General features: G+C 38.3%; 1 protein-coding gene across 4 annotated transcripts in view; it reads left to right on the top strand.

Moving 5' to 3' along the window:
- CFAP61 (cilia and flagella associated protein 61) overlaps positions 1-22,560 on the top strand; it is a 278,265-nt gene that overhangs the window by 4,531 nt on the left and 251,174 nt on the right. For all 4 annotated transcript variants that reach the window (XM_054695984.1, XM_054695993.1, XM_037493943.2 and 1 more), the window contains exons 2-6: positions 1,232-1,382; positions 10,405-10,555; positions 17,732-17,808; positions 18,664-18,731; positions 18,959-19,085. In XM_054695984.1, the coding sequence (XP_054551959.1) occupies positions 1,240-1,382; positions 10,405-10,555; positions 17,732-17,808; positions 18,664-18,731; positions 18,959-19,085 (566 nt within the window). In that variant the 5' untranslated portion in view covers positions 1,232-1,239. The remainder of the gene's footprint in view (positions 1-1,231; positions 1,383-10,404; positions 10,556-17,731; positions 17,809-18,663; positions 18,732-18,958; positions 19,086-22,560) is intronic.

Genomic DNA, 22,560 nt, shown 5'->3' with positions numbered 1-22,560 from the left:
TTGGGTGCTATGAGCCAGCTTTCCAGGGTGCTGGAAATGGAAAGTTAATTGGCCTGCCTTTTAGCTCACTGGCTAGTACAACATAAAATGTTCCCCTCTCCCCCACAAAAAAAGACAAAACTAGCAGGCAACTAAAAATCAGAGATATTCAACAAGGGAGAGGGGAGAGAGAGGGGTTAAAACAGGGGCAGGAATTGCAGAAGAGTTTATGGTGATGGTACAAGGGTGACTTGGTGGTGGGAATTTTATGGGGACTAAAACTGAGGAGAAAGCAAACTGTACAAAAATGAATAATGAGGTAATATATATATAGAAATTAAAAAAAATAAAATGTAATCAATTCTTACTTTTAAAAAAATAAAAATGAAGTGTTTCTCCCTAGGAAGGAAGGGAAGGATGAAAGAAGGAAAGAGGGAAAGAGAGTACGAGGGAGAGAGACACACACATACGCAGACACTGAGACATGGAGAGCAATTGAAATTGTCTTGTGGTCTGCTATTCCTGTCAGTGTTTCCCAAAATGTCTTTCTGGAACATTAGACTCTCCATGGTCACTGTCATTAGAGATTTCCCTCAGAAGGGGTGTGGGAAAGACTGAGTTATGCAAAGAAAGCAGATAATTTATTGTGAAACTTTTCAAAGACTTTCATGGGCCTGGTAGCCCCGTAGGAAGGCCATCAAAAGCAGCATTTCCTACCCTTATTTGACTATAGACCTTTTTTGAGTTGTTTTAAAATATCCCTCAGGACTACTGCCCTTCAGGCCCCAGTTTGGGGAACTTTATTTGGAACATGGGCAGCAGCCATCGGTAGTTCTCCTTGTAGCTTGACCACATGCCATGATGGCTGGTTAAATACAAGAAGACACTGAATCAGTAAGTAATTCCTTTCAATGTTTTCAAATTCTATTGTTTGAATATTTTAAAGCAGCTTTTGTTGCAAACAAAGAATACAGTTGCTGAAAATTCCAGACAGGCCAATTCTCAGAAACATGGTTCTCCTGGAAAGAAACATGGTCAGATGGTTGTCAGTGACAGACGGTTGTTAACAGCCAACCTCCAGGGGAAAACGTGTCCCATGAGCTCTCAAACACAACGATCACTTCGATAGCACAAAACTGAATTAATGTTCACTTTTGTACATAATGTAACTGTACATAATGTCTGTACATAAATTTTGTACATAATGTCTTCTCAGATTAACAGTAGACTGTTTTCTTTCTTTTTGGGACAGGATAAAAAATGTCAATACTTACTTCTCCAAGAGGAAAGGTAGAAGTGGTTCATTGCCGAAGAACAGAATCACAAGATATTTTTTGTATCGAAAACCTAATTAGAAAATTTACCCAGAAGCTGTTTGGGAGACTTAATATCATCTATCTTCTGTAAGTCCATATCTTCTGTAAGCTAAAGGAAGTATACTGATTTTATCACATACTAGAAAGGGAGCTCCCAGCCTTTGTTCTTATTGAGCATACAGTAAGGAAACAGGTACCCTACTGAGTCACCCAATCATTAAGTCCCACAACAAGATGCAAATTAAATGATTTCACATGGGTTTTGGATTGAGACGAAGTCTCAACTGCCCCACCCACAGGTGGAGTTATACAGGACAAATTAAAATATTGCCTACAATCAATAATTTTGTGAATTTATCTTCTGTCAGGCTCTTTGCTTTGCCAACATGATCTTATTTAATACTCTTGACAATTCTCTGCAGGATCTACTATCATGTCTATTTTACAGATGAAAAAATGGAGGCCTGCCCACAATCAATAAGTGGTAAAACCTGAATTTTCTCTTATCCACCACTGTTAACGTGGTCTAAACTTCAAAATATGCATAAATTCCTTGCTTGAAAGGTTCTTTTCCTTCTAGCTTTTTTGGATTATAGAAATATTCTATCCTTTGTTCCTCATTTTAATTGAAAAAGATGACAACTCAGTGTTTGGATTTCATAAAGCTTCGTAGTATACAAATGAAATGTTTAAACTAAAGCCAGCCTAAGATATTAAAATTTTTAGTTTCTGACCACTACATTGATGAGCGCAATGTAAATTGACATACTGGAGAGCAGTTCAACAATATGTATAAAATGCTTTCAAAATATATATACACCAATGAAATGTTTTCCTTTTTTGTATTACGGTGAATATTGTCTGGATGAAAACAACATAGTACATACATACAAATGTAAAAATCAAGGGCCATGCACAGAACATTATCAAAATGAGATCCAAAACTTCTGGAGAACAGCAGAAACCAGTGTCACTTTCTCAGGGAGAATTTTTGCCATATTCTACAAAGTTCAGGCTTCTTTTTTGACAGCTTTGCAAAAACAGAAGATAAATACTCTCTTCACTTAAGCAAGAAAATATTATATCCCATTTTACAAAATTGGCTTGTTCAGTTAAGAATGAATATAATATAAACTCACTGAGTAAAGTAGACAGTAAGGAAACTAGCTTGTTTAAATTTTAGCATAGTATGAAGGGGAATAAAATCCTTCCCCAAGAATTTATAAGCATTGTTGATATGAGGTTTGTATTACTTACCTGTGTGATCCCAAGAAGCTTCAAAACTTCTTCTCAATAAGTACATTTTTAGATAAACAAAAATGAGTTAGTTTACTAATAGACTGAATAAAGAAAATAAAGGAAAAAAATTTTATTAAAAGCCATCACATGTTAGTATTACAGTAGACAGACTGAAATAAGTGCAAATCAAGTCTGAAGGTACTTACATAATACAGGTGAAGTTCCAAGGTAAAAGAGATCACAGTAAAAAAATAAAAATCACAAACATACAATGAAACACGCCATTTGTGCAAATCAGTAACAAAAATATACAGCAGAATCAGACCTTTAAAGATTTCAGATAGGGCCTCCCCTGGTGGCACAGCATTTGAGCACTGGGCTGTGAAGCTACCTCAGCCTTTGCAGCACCAGTTCGATCCCCGGCTGACAGCTAGGGTCCCACATGGCGCGCAGACCTCTCCTGCCATGCCTGCTGCTCCCCTCAGCAGTGTATTTTGTCAGTCTGCCTGTTCTGTTCCCGGCTCTAGCTCTACTGAAGTCTCTCACCCTCCCCTGCTTCTGACTGTACACAGTGCTTATATAAATAAATAAATAAATCTTTAAAAAAAAAGATTTCAGATATTGAGTCAGACAACTAATATAAAATATAGTTGAAATTAAAAGCTCAGTGAATGAGTTAGATAACATAAGAGACACAGTTGAAGATAGAGTAGTGAACTGGATGATCAATACCAATAAATTATTCAGAATTCAGCATGGAGACAAAGATAAAATATGTGAATGGAACATTTAACAATCAGAACTAATCAGATTTCTAGAAGGAGATAATAGGAAGTGGATAAAAAGCCTATTCAATAGGATAAGAAGGAAAGTGGTGATGATAAGAATAGGAAGCACAAGCTTTCTAGGATGTGGCAAAATCCTCTCAGAGGAAGTGGCATTGCTTCCTGCTATTCTGAAGTTTCTGATTTCATATAAAGTTCTCTCTATAGACTTCTGGAAGGATAATGGAAGAGTCAATATTTGAAGAAATGATGATACAGAACATTCTAGAATTGTTTTTCTCTTAGATCCAGAAAACCCAACAAATCCCAAACAGGATAAATACACAGAAAAATCTGTAACTAAGTACATTATAATAAAACAGCAAAACACCAAATTAAAGAGAAGATCTGAAAAATAACCAGAGCAAAAAAGGCAAATTACCTGCAAAGAATTTCAGATTAGACTAATAGATGATTTCTCACTATCATAATGATAGCCAGGAAATAGTGGACTATCTGCAATATAGGAGAGAAAATGACATCAACCTGGAACTGTTACCTAGTGATACAATTTTTAATACCTAGGGAAAAATGAAAAATGAACACATTTTCAGGCTGTGTTAATAGACCAATATTCTCTGAATAAAGGAAATTCCTCAGAACATATTCTAGGCAAAAGAAAAACTCAGCTGGAAAGATTAAGATATAAAAAGGAAAGTAAATAAAAATATGAGCAAAGTGGTAAATCTAAGGAAAAATCTAACATATAAAACAATAACAACCACTTTTAATATAGATAGTAATTATAAATAGTAAGTTATAAGATATAAATGATACTTATCTAAGTACAAAAATGGCATGTAATTTGGGGAGGCATGAGATTAGATTTAAAGGACTCTTAAGGTATTATTTAAGGAGAGTGGTAGCTAATATACAAAGGGACCTTCCCCTACTCCATGAATTGCGTGTCCTGACATTTATGTCCTTGTATAGTCCCTTCTCACTGATTCAGGCCTGGCCCTGTGTAGCCTATAGAAACCAGCAGAAGTGACACTGAATGATCTCAAGTGTAGGTCATATAAAGTCTTGTACTCCTGCTGGGGCTCTGGGACTATTCCCTCTCAGTAACCTAGACGACATATTATTAAGCATTAAGTAACATGGTCACATGCAGTTGCTTTTTTGATAACTTCAGCTGAGTTCCCAGCCAATAGCCAGCATCAACTGCTGTGAGTGAACCAATTTAGATATTGATTATTCAGATGGCTCCAGTCATAGCCACCATTTTACTGCCATCACATGAGAGGACCCAAGTAAAAACTGCTTAGTTGAGCCCAGTCAACTCACAGAATTATAAGATAAATAATAAAGATAAAATAGATATGCCTCATTGGAGATTTTCATATGCTTCTCTTGAACGGGAGATTGAGCAAACTGAAAGTTAAATATAAAAGATTTCAACATGAACACAATATAATAACTTGTTCTAGTGGACATAGTGTGTCCAATATTGTACCCAATATTAAAGAATACATAATTTTTCAAGTGTACATGGAAGTATGTATAATAATTGACTCCCTCTTAGTTCATCAAGCCTAACTGTTTAGAATCATATATAACACATTCTTTGACCACTAAACAATGGAGTTAGTACTCAGTTGCCAAAAGATAATTAAAAAACAACTATGTATACTATTTTAAAATGCAAATATAAATGAAATTTAAAAAATAAATCATGGGTCAATAAAGAAAAATGAAAATTTGAATACACTGAATTGAATGAAGATATCTTAATTCATATATTATCTGTGTTTATATGTATGTAAATATAAACACATAGGGTGAGGTATGTGAGACATTTGGGTTCTCTCTCCCAGGTACCAATGCTGCACCAGCATGAGAATGAGTGCCATTTCCAATTTTGAAACTTGGGTGCCTCTCCTGCCTCATCCAGTTCCAGCCATACTCAGTAGCCATCAATATTATGCCACTGGGAAACTTGTGCCTCCAGATAGAAAGTCTGGTTACTCTACTAGAGAGAGAACATGGAGAAACCACATTGAAAGGCCATATTATGTGGAGAATTGGTGATCCCAGCATATAGCAAGAAGCAAGGCCCTGGGTTAGCTGTTCAACAGCTACTGGTTATTTGAACCACCCTTGCTTTGAGGCGTAATACCTGTGAGTGAAATATCTGTCTTTGAGGTTCACTACAGCACATGGCTCTGATGTTTCCTGAATGAAATCTTAACCTATAGAATCATGAGCAAATAAAAGTGGAGGCGGCAGCAACTAGATTTGGATTAATTTAATATGTAGAAATTGATGAACAAACAGCTGGTCTTCGAGGAAACTTAAAACCTTAATTGCTTACAGTAGAAGAGATGACAGACCTGAAATTCATGTTCTGATTTTACCCCTAAGTTAGAAAAATAGCAGTTAAATCAACTCAAAAAACAAGCAAACAAACAAACAAAACAAACAAAAAAACAGAAAAAAGGAAATAAGGGTTGAAAGCAATTTATCTCATATCTATTAATGAAATAGAAAACATTCAGTAGAAGATTACTGAATTCTAAAGTAGGTTCTTTAAAAAGGCTAAAAAATAGGATAAACTCTTGACAAGAAAATGACTCAGATAAAAAAAAATAGTATTAAAAGAGCATAAATACAGACGTTGCAGCTTAAGCAGGTGATAAAAGGCTAAAAGGCTATTGAGAGCCACAGTTCCTTGGGACTAGTTGTGTTTCAGAATGCAGAGTTTTAAAAGTTAATTCTGTGCATTTCCCAAGTACTTCATGGCTCGCTATAAACTCACACAAAATATTGTGATATTCGAATAGCCCCATATCACTTTCTGTCCAATTTTGCTACTGACTAAACTCTAAGATGAAGTTCTGGTTTCTGGGGCTTTTTGGATTTTGAAGAGATTAGAGAACTGTATAAAAACATCATGCCAAAAAATTTGAAAAATTGAAAAGTATAAATTTCTAGACAATGAAGCTTCTTAAAGTTAACTAAAATGTTACAGAAACCCATTAAAGAAATTGAATCAGTAATTTTAAATGCTCCCAGTAATAGAATAGGCCCAACTGCCTTAACAAGCCTGTTGTACCAAAATACAAGGATTAGGTTTGTCCCAACTGAATGAAACTTCCTTCAAGCAGAATAATAGAAAACACTCCTTTATGTAAATAAATTCTAAATCCACAGCTTGTTGACAAATGTGTAATTCTGACTGGTTCTTCCCAAGGAAGAACAAGTTTACCTGAGTAGTTTACCTAGCAGGAGGGTGGATGATTATTAGGCTGTCCGAATGATCACCATTTCTTCCGCAGCCTCCAAAGGAGGCTGATGTGGGAGAGGAGTAGTAGGAGTTAAAATGGGATTCTTGTAACCCAAAAGACTGCAACCTGCCTTAGAAACCAGTGTATTTCCAGAAGTAAAAGTAAATTTACATTTCCTTTAATGTCCTGGGTCTGCCAAAACAACTTGTAGTTGAAAGCCCTTATCTTTCATTTTTCTTATTAGGCAACTCCGGTCCCCCAAGAAGGCCAATCTTGATTTACAGACATTTCTAAAACTGGTAGCTTCTGGTTTACTCAGTTTCATTTTATTGATGGCTCTCTCAGTTGCAATGATGCAAGAATAAATAAAACTGATGTTACCTGAGAACCCTACTGAATTTTAGGGGAGAAAATAAGCAGTTCGGGCACAGCAGCTAAGTAGGAAAAGAACTAACAAAAGATATCGTCATTTCCAGATGTCACAGTGCAGAGTTTGTAGTGTGGGTAGAGGGGATGCAAACCACAGCCAGCTGTGTTCAGTGTGCAGTGGACACAAAGGGAACTCCGAGTTCTGTTTCATTCATGCTGCTTAACAAAGCAGAAAATGGGGGCACGTTTCACCAAGCTTTCCATCAAGTATAGTTAAGTTAAATGAGTTTTGGCTGTACTTGGAAAATTCCCTAAACCAATTAAATAAATGAGACATTACTCTAATGAAAAGGACTGATTTCTATTGAAGGATAACATCTTTTAGCTTGAACATATTTTGCGTGAAATATATATGTGTGTGTGTGTATATATATATATATATATAAATGCATTTAAAAATTATATATTACATGTAAATATGTATTTTAAATGATTTTTCATTGACACAACATTGCATTGTAACTTTATATATAATGCTATAGAACATATGCTTCAGAAGTTCATCATAAGTCAACATCTGTATACACTACATACGTTCACCCATAAAAGTTCAATTCTGTCTTTCACCATATAGTTGATCACTTTTACCTGATTTATTTACTCTCACTTCATTCCCTTAACTCTGGTAACCACAAATTTGATTTTATTACCTAAATGTTTATTTTTGTTTTATTTAGTTCATTCAATTGTTGATTACTCTGTATACTACCTATGAGTGAAATTATATGCTGTTTTTCTTCTCTGTCTGATATATTATGTTTAAATATATAAATGTGTGTATATATCTATATCTCTCTATATAGATATACTGAATGGGGCTCTTCTGGTTTGAATTTGGCTTATTACAGCAGATAATTTAAAATCCAGCTTTTGAAAACATGCCTTATCCCTCTTTTTCCTCCTCTCCTTTGCTCCCATGATGATTTTTATCTGTCTACAGAGAGGATCTAATGGCTAGGAGGTAATAAGAAGTGGAAATTATACAGCAAACAGATAATGCTATAAAAGTTACTTCTTACACTCAGCCATTTGGAAATTGTCCTGTATTTTCCCACTGAAACAAAGTTGTCTGTGGCTGGCTTCCCAGACCAACCCACAAAAGTCTACTTAATCAATAATGTCTGTGCAGTATAGTACTATGCTAATTGTACTATAGAACCCAACAACCATCCTAGGTTCCCACGGATAAATGTATTTCAAGTTTAAATTGGGATTCCAGGAATACATTTCCCATGCTTCCCTGAGGGGATGGTGGCTCCCCTGTCCTAGCTCTTGCCTACTTCCTCTCCACCACCATTGTCATCATCATTGATGTTGGGGGGTGTTCTTGAAGGGGGTTGTCCTGTGTCCCAGAACGTTCTCAACTGAATTAGAGTGAGGCTAAGCGTGAAGCCTGGGACAGAACAGCCCACAGGACAGGAGCTGGCAGTAGTCTCTGCAATGGTGGAATGAGAGTTAGCGGCTTCAATGAATCAGCCAGGAGAAGTTATGGGGTGCTGCATGCTCCTGCTAATGGATACTGTATACACAGACACAGGGAAGTCTGCTGTAGTGCTTGCCTAGGGCCCTTGGGCCAAGTACAGCCATGGTGGAGAGCCTCATGATTGAGGTAGGGGTATGGCTTCTTATGAAAAGGGATGGTGGATGTAGGTGCTGAGGTGGACAACCCTGGCATAGTATTACCCCCAAATTCCCTTAACTCTGGCAGTTCCCAAGGTGATTTGATTTGATAACAATAAGGAACAATTTTTGTTTCAACTATTTCATCTTTATTTTTAGTGTTACTTTCTATTTACAGCAAGGGACTCTGATTTTTCTGTTTATAATATAGTGATACAAATTTCCTATTATAATACTTAAGCCAAAAGTAAACTGATGAAGAAAAAAATAAGTACATGTAGTGCATGTGTGAGAGACTTTTTTGGTGATCAGCTCTAGCAAAATGATATGCTGTCAAGTGAGAAAAAGCAGGTTACAAATAGTATGGGTTGTTTGATTTCATTTAGAAAGACACACAGTACATTTCATTGTATAGCTACCCTCAACAAAAGATAAGTTTGGAAAGAGAGACACCAAAATGTTGACAGGAATCGGTTATCAATGGGAGCTGGTAGTAACTTCTCAATTTTTTAAAAATTTATTCTTGCTTGTGAGTATTTTCCAATTTTTGCACTGGTGATACATTGCCTTTGCAATAAAAATACAACTGGAAAGCACACATATACATGCTTTCTATTCTCTCCATTGTCTCTTTTCCTTCAGTTATATACATACTATCTTCTTTCCTTGTCCTTTTAATGGGGTTATGGGTAACTTCTGTCTTCTTTGTTCTTTGAAGGAACATTTAAATCTTTTTTCTCAATTTAAGATTATCAGCCAAGAAAGTGAAAGCTGCATCTCAGTTTAAATAGATACAAGCGACATGGTAGACCTCTCCTGTCTCGCCCGCTGTGCCCCTCAGCAGTGTATTTCGTCAGTCTGCCTGTTCTGCTCCCTGCTCTGTCTCTGGTGAATCCTCTCACCCTCCCGTGCCTCTGGCCTGTACCCCGGTTCGTGTATAAATAAATTAATCTTTAAAAAAAATGAATAGTTACAAGCAATTCTCTGTGTAGTAGACTATGTGCTGTCTCTAAGTCATAGCTCTCACTGTCATGATGGCCACATGATAGGGTAGTAATTAGGAGGGACTATCAAGATATCTCTTTGGGATAGCCACCAGAGTGAGAGTTGGAAAATCTTCTCTTCTATTGTTTTTATTAACTCACTGTGTTGATTTAGCTTAAGCAAGACCCCTCAGGGTCTCCATTTCTGCAGCTGGATCAGGTGATAAGATTTAATTAACCCAAAGACATAGACTTAGGGATTGTGGAAATTCATTAAGAATGCTGACAGGATGGAGCTAAACTCTTAGCTTTGTTGATGAGCATAGGTGACCAACTCATCACCATATGTCTAGGACTTTTCTGATTTTAGCACTGACAGTGCCATGACCTAGTGCTCCTTCTGTCCCAGGGAAACAGGCACAGTAGTTTCTGTTTCTACACTAACTTTCTGAGTTTGGCAAACACAGTGGAGTTTGCAACATGGAGAGGATAAGGAAAACTTTGTAGTCAAACGATTTTCCTAGCCAGTCTCTAAGGGAAGGATAGCAGATATTTAAGATCATAAAAAGGACACCTTTCTATTGAAATGTAATTTTCAATACAAATTTAATTGATAACATTAGAAGTCGTGATAACATTAGAACAACTCCCAGAGTTGTTGCCACATTGGTCCCACCTCTACCCTAGGTTGCCATGCATTATGCAGAGTTTGCTGAGCTCCAGTAGCCAAATGAGGGAGAGTGTTATCTTCTCTTCCCACTTTTCACAATTTTAATTGTTTCCACAGGGAAAAGGCAAACCTTGCTGTGACCCTCCATAATGATAGGGAGGAGATCATGGCCCAGGCCACCTTCATGGACTATCCCAACTGGAATGTTGCCAAGCAGGACACCTGGGTGTCTCTGATGAAAGAGTTGGACAGTGAAATCCCATGCACAGTAAGCAGTCACCACCATGATCTTACGTTTGTATATGTGTCTTTTCAGTTGTTAGACTGAGCAGTGCAACATAAAGTTTATGACATTATGACACTTAGAAATGAAGTTAGCTGGTGGGAGGAATGGGGGATCCAAGATAGTAAATCCAGAGGATATAGAAAGTGGGGGGGGGAGAGCAGGGGAAAACCAGGGAAGTCAACTGTTGGTAAGATCCAGGTCACTCTGCTGGTGAGAACTGAGAGGCAGGAATTACTCGGAATGTCAATGTGTGCTTTCCAGGTCTCCACACTGTGCTCTGGGTGTTGGTATCCAAAATCTTTGCTATGCTGGGAGAGTCCCTGCCATCTACAAATTTGCCCCTGTAATGACAGCAGAGCTTCAGATTCACATTGCGTTCTATAATTTTCAAATGCCCTCATGGACTCAGGCTCATTTGATGTCTTCTCTCTGAGGACACATGAAACAACCTGTTGACTAATGGGAACCAGCCATCAGTTATCAGGGAAGTGGGACCTTAGTTACTGGTGCCACATCTGAGCTTCCCTGCCCTTGGCCTAACATACTGGCCCCACTTTCTGTAGAGATCAAGAGGGCTGTGGTTGGTATGAAGGCTTTGGGCGGTATGCTTTCTTGCTATTGGATTTCAGCAGTGTTCCCAAAGTTGAATGCATGGATGAGTTTACCACCCATATATGCATGCATGTACACACACACACACACACACACATACACACACACCAGCACATTATTCAGTTTTTATTCTGCCAAATGGTATCTGTCCTCTCTGTTCCCTACCCCAACACCCGTCTACCCTGTTATCTTTGTCAGAAAGTTATCTCAAACTTGAAAATAGGCCTAAAGAATTCTCTCTGTCTAATGCTTGTGGTACCTTTGATTGGCTTTCTTTAGACAGGGCTGTGTACAATTCTGTAGAACAGAGATCCACTTGTAGATTTGTGTTTATTTGACATGTAAATGATTTCTTTCTAGTGAATGAGAGAGCTTAACATGTTATGGTTCATGGCCCAAGAGAACATTAGCTGTTTTGTATCATACCCAGCAACCTTATTCTAACATTCCTTCATTAAATTATCTGAGTGTCCAGCTCTTCAAATATGATGAATCATTTTTGTTATCTCACTGGTTTCCTCATTAATTGATGGACTGAATAAATGTGACTTGTGTTAATTTTGTATTTGAATTAGGGTCATGATTTTACCTTTTGAAAAATTATAGAGTAATACCATTATTCATAAATCCTTTCCCTCTTTGTTCTTTTAAGATTGTTTCTTTTTATTTATTTTTTTATATTAATGTTTTTTTTTACATCATTGTTCTTTTTTTTTTTTTTTAAAGATTTATTTATTTATTTATACAAGCACTGGGTACAGTCAGAAGCGCAGGAGGGTGAGAGAATTCACCAGAGCCAGAGTGGGGAACAGAACAGGCAGACTGACGAAATACACTGCTGAGGGGAGCAGCGCGCGTGGCAGGAGAGGTCTGTCATGCCATGTCCGACCCTCGCCAGCTGCCAGGGATCGAACTGGCACTGCAGAAGTTGCAGGCAGCTTTGCAGCCCAGAGATCAACTGCTGTGCCACCGGGGAGGCCCAACATCATTGTTCATTTTTAAATAATATTTGTTTTACCCCACCCCCTCGGGTACAGTTCCCACAGAGTTTCACCAATGCACCGTGTACTGTCACCTCAGTCCCCTGTGCTCCTCCCTCCATCCCTCTGATCCCTCTCCCTCCACCTCCCCTGCAGGATGTCTCTGATTTATAATTGTCTGTTTTTGCTTTGTTGTGTTTTATAGCTGTTATTTTTTTACACTGATGTCTTATTTGGTTCCCCTATATTCCTGCCATAAGTGAAACCATCTGATATTTTTCTTTTTCCTTCTGGCTTATTTCACTGAGCATAATTCCTTCTAGTACTATCCATGTTGTTGAGAATGGCATGAGTTTATCTTTTTTGATTGCTGAGTAATATTCCATTGTGTATATGTACCACATCTTCTTGATCCGGTGATCTATTTTTGGGCATTTGGGTTGTTTCCAGGTTTTGCCTATTGTCAATAGTGCTGCAATAAACAAAGGTGTACAGTTGTTTTTTTGAATCAATGTTTTTATATCCTTTGGGTAGATCCCTAGGAGTAGAATTGCTGGGTTTTATGGTAGCTCCATTTTTAGTAGACCGAGGAACCTCCAGACAACTTTCCACAGTGGTTGCACCAGATTGCACTCCCACCAGCAATGTAGGAGAGTTCCTTTTTCACCACACCCTCGCCAACATTTGTTGTTGCTTGTTTTTTTGATGTGTGCCATTCTTACTGGTGTAAGGTGGTATCTCATTGTGGTTTTAATTTGCATTTCCCTGATGATAAGGGATGCTGAACATTTTTTCGTTTGTCTGTTGGCCATTTGCATTTCCTCTTTGGAGAAACATCTTTTCTTCTGTCCATTTCTTGACTGGATTTTTCAGAAAGTTCTTCTACCCATTTCTTGACTGGATTGTTTATTTTGTTTTTGTTGAGTCATGTGAGTTCTTTGTATATCTTTGTGATCAGTCCCTTATCAGTTGACTGGAGTCAACTGATTTGACTCCAGAGATTTTTTCCCAATCAGTGGGGTATCTTTCTGTTTGGGTTAATGTCTCTTTTGCTGTGCAGAAGCTTTTCAATTTGATGTAATCCAAGGTGTTTATGTTTTCCTTGACTTTCTTTGCTTTGGGTGATGAGTCTTTAAAGATGTTATTGCGATGTATGTCTTGTAGTGTTTTACCTATATTTTGTTAAGATTGTTTCTTTTTAAACTACCTTCCATAAACAATTTAGCACTGGGCTGTTCAGTTTAGTGGCTACCAGTCAGTTGCATGGAATTACTGAGCACTTGAAATGTGACTAGACTGAATTGAGATATGCTGTAAGCACAAAGTACATACCAGATTTCAAGTACTCAGTAGAAAAAGGGATGCAAAGTATCTCATTAATTTTTATATTGATTACTTGTGAAAATAATAATAATTTGAATCTGTTAGGGTTAAATAAAATATATTAAAATAAATTAATTTCACCTGTTTATCTTTCTTATGTGTCTAGAAGAAAACTTAAAATTACACGAATGACTTGTGTTTGTGGCTTATTTTTCTTTTGGACAGCATTGGTGTAAAGCCTTAAGTCTTGGGGCCTCCCTGGTGGCCTAGGGGTTATGTCTCAGCACGGCCACAGTGAAGGCCTTCTGTTGCAGCCCTCTTGGGCGTCCTGAGTTTAATCCCTGGCCAGGGGAACTAACCCACATGGCACAGCAGACCTCTCCTGTCTTACCTGCTGTTCCTCTCAGAAGTGTATTTCAGTAGATCTGCCTGTTCTGCTCCCTACTCTGTTTCTGGTAAATCCTCTCTCCCTCGTACCTCTGGCCTATACCCCGGTTCTTCCATGTAAAGATGAATAAATAAAATCTTTAAAAAATATAATAAATATAGCCTTAAGTCTTAATATGTTACTTCTCCTTAGGGTGTTTGCAACTGAAGTAATGATTTTTATTTTAAAGCTAAAGAATGAATCTTGAATTAGAAAAGTTATATGCTACTTTTTGAAAGTTTGCTCTATGCCACCTTGCTTTTATGGTAGACCTATGTTAGTACCTGTTTACAATAGCAAAAAAAAAAAAATTCAAAAAAGATTATCACTTTACAACAAGAGGAAAACTGTGAAACAGTATTCAGAGTGATTTTGCAGAATTTGTTCTAGAGGCAGCACTACTTCAAATAGCAAGAGTGGCTCCAGCCAACATTTTCCCTGGGCACTCCTTTATACACATTGTGTATTTTCCCTCTCGTCCCTACTTTTATTATCTGTCAGTGTTATTTTAGGTTTATGTGTTACTTAGTATGAGTTAGGAGGTTATTTTTTTGGACCTTAAAATGCTCAATTTTTTCCATATCGAGGAGTGGTTATTGCTTCTTTGCTTGTGCCATTTCAACTTATGAAAGTTTTCACAGGAATGCTCTGCTTTAACATAGCTGTGGAAACCAGGAAGACAGAACTTGAAAGTAAACCAGCCAAATAAAAAGCTGCAGAGCTAGTCTTGTTCAGAATGTAAAGTAGCTGTTACGTTAAATTATTGTGGAGTTGATTAGATGAGTTAATACATGGAAGGTGTTTATATTGGTGTCATTGTTGTTCCTGTTATTATATGGTTGTACTCCCAAAAACTATTTAGAAAGGTTTTTGTCAAGATATCCAGGGTAGGACTTTTCCAGTGAGTCATCTTGGTATGTGAAGTTAAGTTTGATGAAGACCCTGCAGGTCTTGGAGGAAACTGTTAACATTATTTTAAAAATACACAATGCCTACGTTTAGTACTAACTCCAGAAACTGATCTTTTTTATTGGCGAAACTAATAGAGGCAAGGTTTTGTCCTGTAAAGTCATGAAAAATCCCCTAACCATCATGTGAAACCCCTTCTCTCCTTGATGTCCCAGTCCTCGTAGCACAGGATATAAACCCTTGGTTTGCCCTATTTACTTCAGAATTTATATTCTGAATTTAAGTTCTCTTTATATATTTTTTAAAACTGGCCTTTCCTGAAACCATAAAATGTATTAAAAAAAAACAGGCAAAACACTCCATGATATAAACCTTAGAAACATCTTTGTGGACTCATTTCGGGCATCAAGGAAAATGTTAACAACCAGGATATGTAAAAATAAAAAGCTTTTATACAGTGAAAGAGACAGTGACCACAACAAAGAGACACTCTACTGAATGGGAGAAAATATTTGCACACCATACATCTGGTAAAGCATTGATATTGAAGCTCTACAAAGGGCTTATACAACTCAACAAAAAGAAAGCAATTTAATCCAAAAGGGGATGAAAGAGCTAAATAGGCTACATGTATTCTCCAATGAAGACATGCAGATGGCCAATAGCATATGAAAAATGTTCATCAGCACTTATCATCAGGGAAATGTAAATCATACCACAATGAGATGCCACCTCACACCTGTGAGAATGGCCCATATCAAAAAGACCAGAAACAACAAGTGCTGATGAGGGTGGAAATTTCCACAATGGTGGAAATGTAGACTGTGGATATTCTTTTCTTTTTTTTTTAATATTTTTTTAACATTTATTTATCTATACAAGCACTGGGTACAGTCAGAAGCGCGGGAGGGTGAGAGGATTCACCAGAGCCAGAGTGGGGAGCAGAACAGGCAGACTGACAAAATACACTGCTGAGGGGAGCAGAGGGTGTGGCAGGAGAGGACTGTCGCGCCATGTGGAACCCTCCCTGGCGACCGGGGATCGAACCAGCGCTGCAGAGGCCGCGGGCAGCTTCTCAGCCCAGTGCTCAACCGCTGGACCACCAGGGGAGACCCGACTGTGAATATTCTTTCTAGCCCCTCTGCAAAGAAGTGTGGAGATTCCTCAAAAGACTAAAAATGGACATAACACATGGCCCAGCAATTCCACTCTTGAATTACACTAATTCAAGAGAAAACCTGCACTCTTGTGCTTATAGCAGCACTAGTTACAATAGCTAAGCTATGGAAACAACCTAAATGTCCCAGAAAAGATGAGTGATTCAAGAAGATAAGGTATATATACATAAGGGAATACTACTCAGGGATCAGAAAAGATAAGTTCATGCCTTTTCAGCAACATGGGTGGAGCTGGAAGGGATTATTCTAAGTGAGGTGAGCTACAAAAGAAAGATAATACTGGATAGTTTCACTTATATGTGGAATCTAGAGAAACCAAACAAAGGATCAGACAAAGACAAACTAAAAAACTGATGCTTGAAAGTAGACAATAGATCTGAGACAGTAAGGAAGGGAAAGGGAGGGAGAGGGGGAGAATATGGAGCAGGGGGAAAGGAGAGCATGGTGGAGTGTGGTAGAGGATTGTGGGCACACAGGTGGTAGGAAACTTTGGTGACCACACCTGAGGGGAGAAATCCTATATTATGAGAAAAATGACAAGAACATTTAAAAATAAATGTACAAACAAACAAGCAAACAAACAAATAAATAAATCTGGTCTTTGTCTCCTACAAGTATGTCCTATGTTAATGTTTTCATCTAGACCAGAAGAACCCAGGGATTGGTTCATTATTCCACTCTTAGCATTATCAAGCCCGTGGGTGCCCCAACGTTATTAAGACTTGGAATTTCTGTTTCTGTTTTGGGAGATTTCAAGTACATGAACCAAACTCATGATTCTTTTCTCATCATTTCATGAATAGTATTCTGATTATTCTTTAGGCACACACCATCCAACAGACCGAGGCACATGAATGTGCTAATGGTAACCCAAGGCCTTCTATAAAATTGCTGTAAAACAAGAAACAGACACCTCGGTCTTTTGTCCTGCTATAGGTGCAAGGCCTAACCTCATCACTTAACCACCTCACATTTGCAGTACTTCCAGAATTGGAAAGTTTTCCTGTAATCACTGAATTGGGCAGATAGATATGTGGATATATAGAATAGCTGTCTGCTCTTTAGACAACTTAAAAAGTCTTTGGAAGCTATGGGACAAAGCTCTTTCAAAACTCCAAAAATTTTGCCTCAAACTCATGTTAGAATCTTGTTTCTTAGAGTTTTCAGCTCCCAGGTTTTCTGTGTCCCAAGAGTAATATTTGATTCTGACTCTGGGAATGCTGAACAAAACAAGCCATTGGATTCATAATGTGGCATCTGCCTTCCATCCTTCAAATTCATAAGAAAATCTTCCCCTCGTGTCACTTGAATAGAGCAGCAGCTGCTAACTCAAGAGCCCCGGGAAAAGTGTGATTGTCTTTCACTTGGCATGGACACCCTGAGGACAGGACTACTGAGTTAATAATCGATTTCACTCCCCTGCAGGGGCTTCCCTGCCCACAGCCCCATCTCCAGGGCAGGAGGAAGGGCTGAGTAAGCTGGATTCATTTATGATTCTTGTTTCCTACAATAATTCTGAACTAGAAGGACAGAAGGCAGCGAATGGGGTCAGTGAGGTGGCTCAAACGCTGCCTGAGTGTCTCATTACTTTAAACATAAAATATCATCCTTAAACACCAGGCAGCTCTGTGTCTTAGGATGCCATGAAACCCTTCCATTCCATTCAGACATAGCCCAAATGCTGACTCAGCCTTTATGTTTTTTTTTTTTTTTTTTTTCCCTTCTGCAGCCTCTGAACACATTGTTCATGCACCTTTTTGTTGCTGTAGATGAGTATTCTGTTGGCTGCTGCAAAGAGATTATTCGGTGAGTGACTAGGACTTGCACATGGTGACATTTGGGTCTTACTGTGGCACCACAGATAAGACATATTAATGAAAAATGACATGAAAGAGACCATGTGGATAGTTTTGAAACATTTTTAAAGGACATGAAATTCTCTGAGGTGTTTAATTTGCTTGTAATTTATGGCTATATTAAGCTATTATGTTGAATTGCAGTAATAATCCTAGAAGAAAACAATCTATTTATTATATTCCTCACACCATTCAGCAAAAATCTTTAACTTCCATCATTTTAAGCAAACAGGTAGTTACAGTCATTTCAAGAAATGGATTTGAGAGCAAAGTAGGAGAAGAGTAAAGTATCATAGGCATGAATGTCTCTAAAAAGAGTTTTCCTCAGTGTTTGGAAATGTTTATTAACATAGGCTGCAGAAGCATCCTGAATTATATGGCACATTGAAATATGATCGTAGGGTCTACTGATGGATGGCAATGTGCTTTGACAGCCTGCACAGACATTTGGGGGTGGTGGACTCAGCTTTCAAGTTGCTTTGTAATGTCACACCAGACTATCCAGATGCCAGGTCAAAGGTTAATATTAGCAGAAATCTGGTGTGCTGTGTGAATATGGCACCCTTTATTCTCTTTACCTCCATGGGATAGATAGCAAAGGGGCTGTGTGGAATCCAAGGAAAAGTAGAGAAGATAAAGAAATGGCATTGAATATGTTCTTGCCTTTGCAGACAGGGAGCAAAGAAGCCCATGCGAATTCATGAACCCTTCATTTTTTTAGTGACAGCATTTGTCTCAATAAGGTGCCAGCTAATGGGGGTGCTTTTTAAATTAACATCCAACCCCCTTGTCTTTTTCTTACCAGGACTGTGTTTAAGGCAGTGCCAGAATTGCACTTCATCTTTCTCATAGTGCCATCCTACATGAGCTTAGGTAAGACCTACTCAACTACAGGTGTCCCCAGTCGTTAATATAGGAAATTCATTCTTAAAATGATACCTTTGGGAGTGGGAAGTAAGAATGGTCTCCAGGTACTAACTGTATAATGTACATATTTGATAATAACAAAACACAACTTAGAAGGGAAGCTACATTTTTTTCTGAAGTTCTAAATTTTACTATGACAAAATGAGACCACTTTCTTTGTCTCTGTAACTTAGGCTCAACTCTCATCACCGTGTTTGACCAAGTGGGGACTGTTCCGAGCCTGAAATATAATGAGGACTTTGCTGTGCATATATGTCACAGGCACAGTCATTACCCTCAGCTGCACATTCGAAAAGCTAGGTAAGGTTGGAGGGGTACATTTTGTCATCTAAGTATTACCCTGACAGTTACCTTATGAAAGAACTTTTGAATTTCCAGTTCTTACTGGGTGATTATGGCTTGGATGAGATTGTTGGGTAATACCCATAGGCATTACTTCATTTGGAGATGTTGACAGTCTGTCCTTCCCCTTAATGATGTAATTTGTAGGACAGGATATCTGAGGAGACTCATTTGGTGTTATGTGGCCAGCAGTTATGCATTTACTGCTTATGGGTCTATGAAAACACACAATCCTTGGCCCTACACTGTGTAAAATAACTTTCAAGTAAAACAAACTTAAAGACAAATCGGCCTATTTAGTCTTATCAGTAAAGCCCACCTATTATATGACATTCAGTAAATAAATTTTTATTGACCCCAATGATGAGTTTTCCAACTTGAAGATCCTTCCCGTCAGTGGCCCACGTGACATTCTCTGAAGTTCACCAATCTGAAGGAGATTCCTGTGATGGATTCTATTTTTCAGAATGTACTTTGAGGTCATTTAGGGTTTAAAGTCATCTGTAACTTTCAAAAATCATGACTTTTTCTAAATAGTTCCAAAACTTTTTCAAAATAGTTCCAAAACCCATTTTAAGTTTCTAAAATGGAACATAGTAATTTAGAAATGATGGATTTGACTTTCTTAAAGAAGACCACTAGAGGTCACAAGAGATCTTGGAAAGAAAAAGGTGCTTTGTTTTACACATTAAGAAGAAAAATCTAATTGCTGCCAACTGTAGATTCTCTTACCCCAAGTCAAAATCGTGTTGGTGGCAAAAAGGTTGGTTAAGTCATAATGCACTGTTGTCATTATCACTACCACAAAATTTCTATGAATTTTTCTGTAGATTTAGTTTTCATTTATTGATTTCTTAAAGCATACCATACGTGTACATAAATTCTCAGGCTTGAAAAACTATGATATTTATGGCATTTAAAATGACATAAGAATCACTTTTTAAACAGTACATTTTTAAGTCTAGCTAGTGAAATGCAAATTCCCTCTGGATTTAGAAAATGCCATCAGACAGGAGGAGGCTGTGCCAGTATTCTTTATGCAAAGGTGGCATGCTGCAGCTGCTAGATCTGTACAGTCCTTAAGTGTAAACTTTCAATCTGTGAATTTGCAATCATTTCTTTGCTTCCAAGGAAAAATGTATCCCTCCACATGGAGGCTGACCTGTAGTTTTCCCCTCGGGTTATAATTATACAAGAACAATCAACAGTTTTTGGGTCTGCTTCGAAGCAATATTAGGGCCTACCTGTCACCAGGAGACCATGCTAGACAGCTGGGAAAGTTCTGTGAGGGCTAGGAGATCACAATGCTCCTTGAAAGCTCAGCTAACTGATACAGTGGCAATGATGAGTCTGTCTTTTCTTCTCGCCTCCTTCCAGGAAGCCAGCAAGAGTCATCAGGTCCCTGTCATCCTTTACTTTGCTGCCTTTGGTTTTAAAGGATACTCACACCCTGAGTGAGGTGTCCCTGAGAGTTGTTGATTTTCTTAAGCTTAGAATTTAATTCCATTTTCTTTTGGCACATTTTTCAGAGTCTGATGGACACGTGGATACCTGAGCAATCAATCTAACTTTATGGACTGAACTTTTTGTTGACTCTTAGCTAGGTAAAATATTCTGTAACCGTTTTCATTAACAATCACATCATTACCTCCTCCAAGCCATGTGTGAAATGGAAGATTTAAAGAAATGTTGATTTTCACTCAAAGAATCAGGTGATTTCCATTGTTCTTTATGTTGATGAACTGTGAACTTCCGTTAGACATCACCATTGAAACACTCTGGGTCACAGTAGTGCCTGACATGTGGTTCCGCTGCACTGAACAAATTCCCAAGAATTGGTAGCTCTCCTCCTATCTGGCTGGTGGTGCTCATGGCTTCAGAGTGCTCAAATTTTAACATTTTGTTGGATAAATTGTTTTCCATAGCCAGGGTGTTTTGTTTCTATGAGGCTGGACTTTGTCATATGCCATTTGAGACTCTGTGAGGCTGATGTCATACTTTATCATTAGCACTGGGGCTGATGCAACATCATAAATTATCGATTACCCCAAGGAATACATTTAACAGAACAAATTCCTTTTTATCCATTTTTGGGACGGGCTTAAGGGAAAGAATCTGAAACTCCATGATTTGAATGTTTTCTTATTTTAACTTGAAGAATTAGAATAAATGTATGATTATGGATAACTTTGCTAATGGGCTGCTTATAGCCCTGGTTCTCCTGATTTTTATATCCCTGGAGTAAGATATTTTTATGCATCATATTGATAAAAGCCCATCAGGCACAGTTGATTTAGAGTTCCCTATGTGATTGTGTCTGGACACACTTAAATGGTAGGATATTTAATTATTTTCCCCAGCATTTAGAATAATTATCTGTATTAATAAATATTGATGCATCTTTTGAAAAAACAGTATTATTGAGTAGATTAATTTTTAAAAATTTTTTTAAAGATTTATTTATTCATGCATGCAAGAGTTGGGGTGCTGGCCAGAGATGTGGGGGGTGAGAAGATTCACCAGAGACTGAGTGGGGAGCAGAACAGTCAGATATATGAAATATATTGCTGAGGGGAGCAGCAGGCAAGACAGGAGAGGTCTACTGCACCATGTGGGTCACCTCCCTGGCCAGAGATCGGAATTGTGCTGCATTGGCTGCAGACAGCTTCATAGTGCTGTGTCTTAACGCCTTGCACCACCAGGGAGACCCCAGATTCATTTACTTTTTAACCAGTATCATCAAGAACTCCTTTTCCTGAGAAAAGCTGCTTTTGTAAGCAACATACTCTGGCATGTTGTTAAGTGGGGAAATGAATTGTTCTAGAATGCATCAGGGTGTTCTAGTCATTGTCAGTCAAGGTTTTGAACCCAAAAGTGGAGCCAGTGGGCAGGGTTTCCAGGTGGAGCAGGACATGACAGGGGCATGTGAAGTGTCCTCAGGCAAATGCTGTTTTGAGCTTACAGTCTGCCAGAGTGAGCTAAACTGCCCTGCACCTTCTGCTACCCTTCTCCTACCCTTTTGTGGAAGAGAGACCAAGGAGGATTGAAGTCACTGGGCCAGTTTTTCAACCGGAACCTAAGCAGAGAGATTGTGGAGCTGCTGATGTGGGACTGTGGGCTCAGTCTCCAAGACATGCCTCCCTCAGGATCCAGGTCTCTCACCTGGAAAATGGGCTTAGTAGTGGTGATGTCAGCACTGTCAGTGCATGTGGGACACTTGGTGAGGTTCTGTCATGATCAGGTCCATTCCATGTTGGCTGGCACTCTTCCACATGCCTGTGGGCTACAGAGTATGCAGATATCAAAGGTCAACAAAGTTGACAGTACGGGGATAAGGACAGACTTCAGCCAGTAACTGCTGCAACAGGGAAAATTGTCCATTGTGAACTGAACTGACCTTTGATCTATGCAATGAGGAAACGGGAGGGGTTGA

Source organism: Talpa occidentalis, unplaced genomic scaffold (assembly GCF_014898055.3).
Source record: "Talpa occidentalis isolate TD23 unplaced genomic scaffold, MPIMG_talOcc4v2.1 talOcc4.10, whole genome shotgun sequence".
Classification (NCBI taxonomy): Eukaryota; Metazoa; Chordata; class Mammalia; order Eulipotyphla; family Talpidae; genus Talpa; species Talpa occidentalis.
This window is presented reverse-complemented; position numbering and strand designations above follow the sequence as displayed.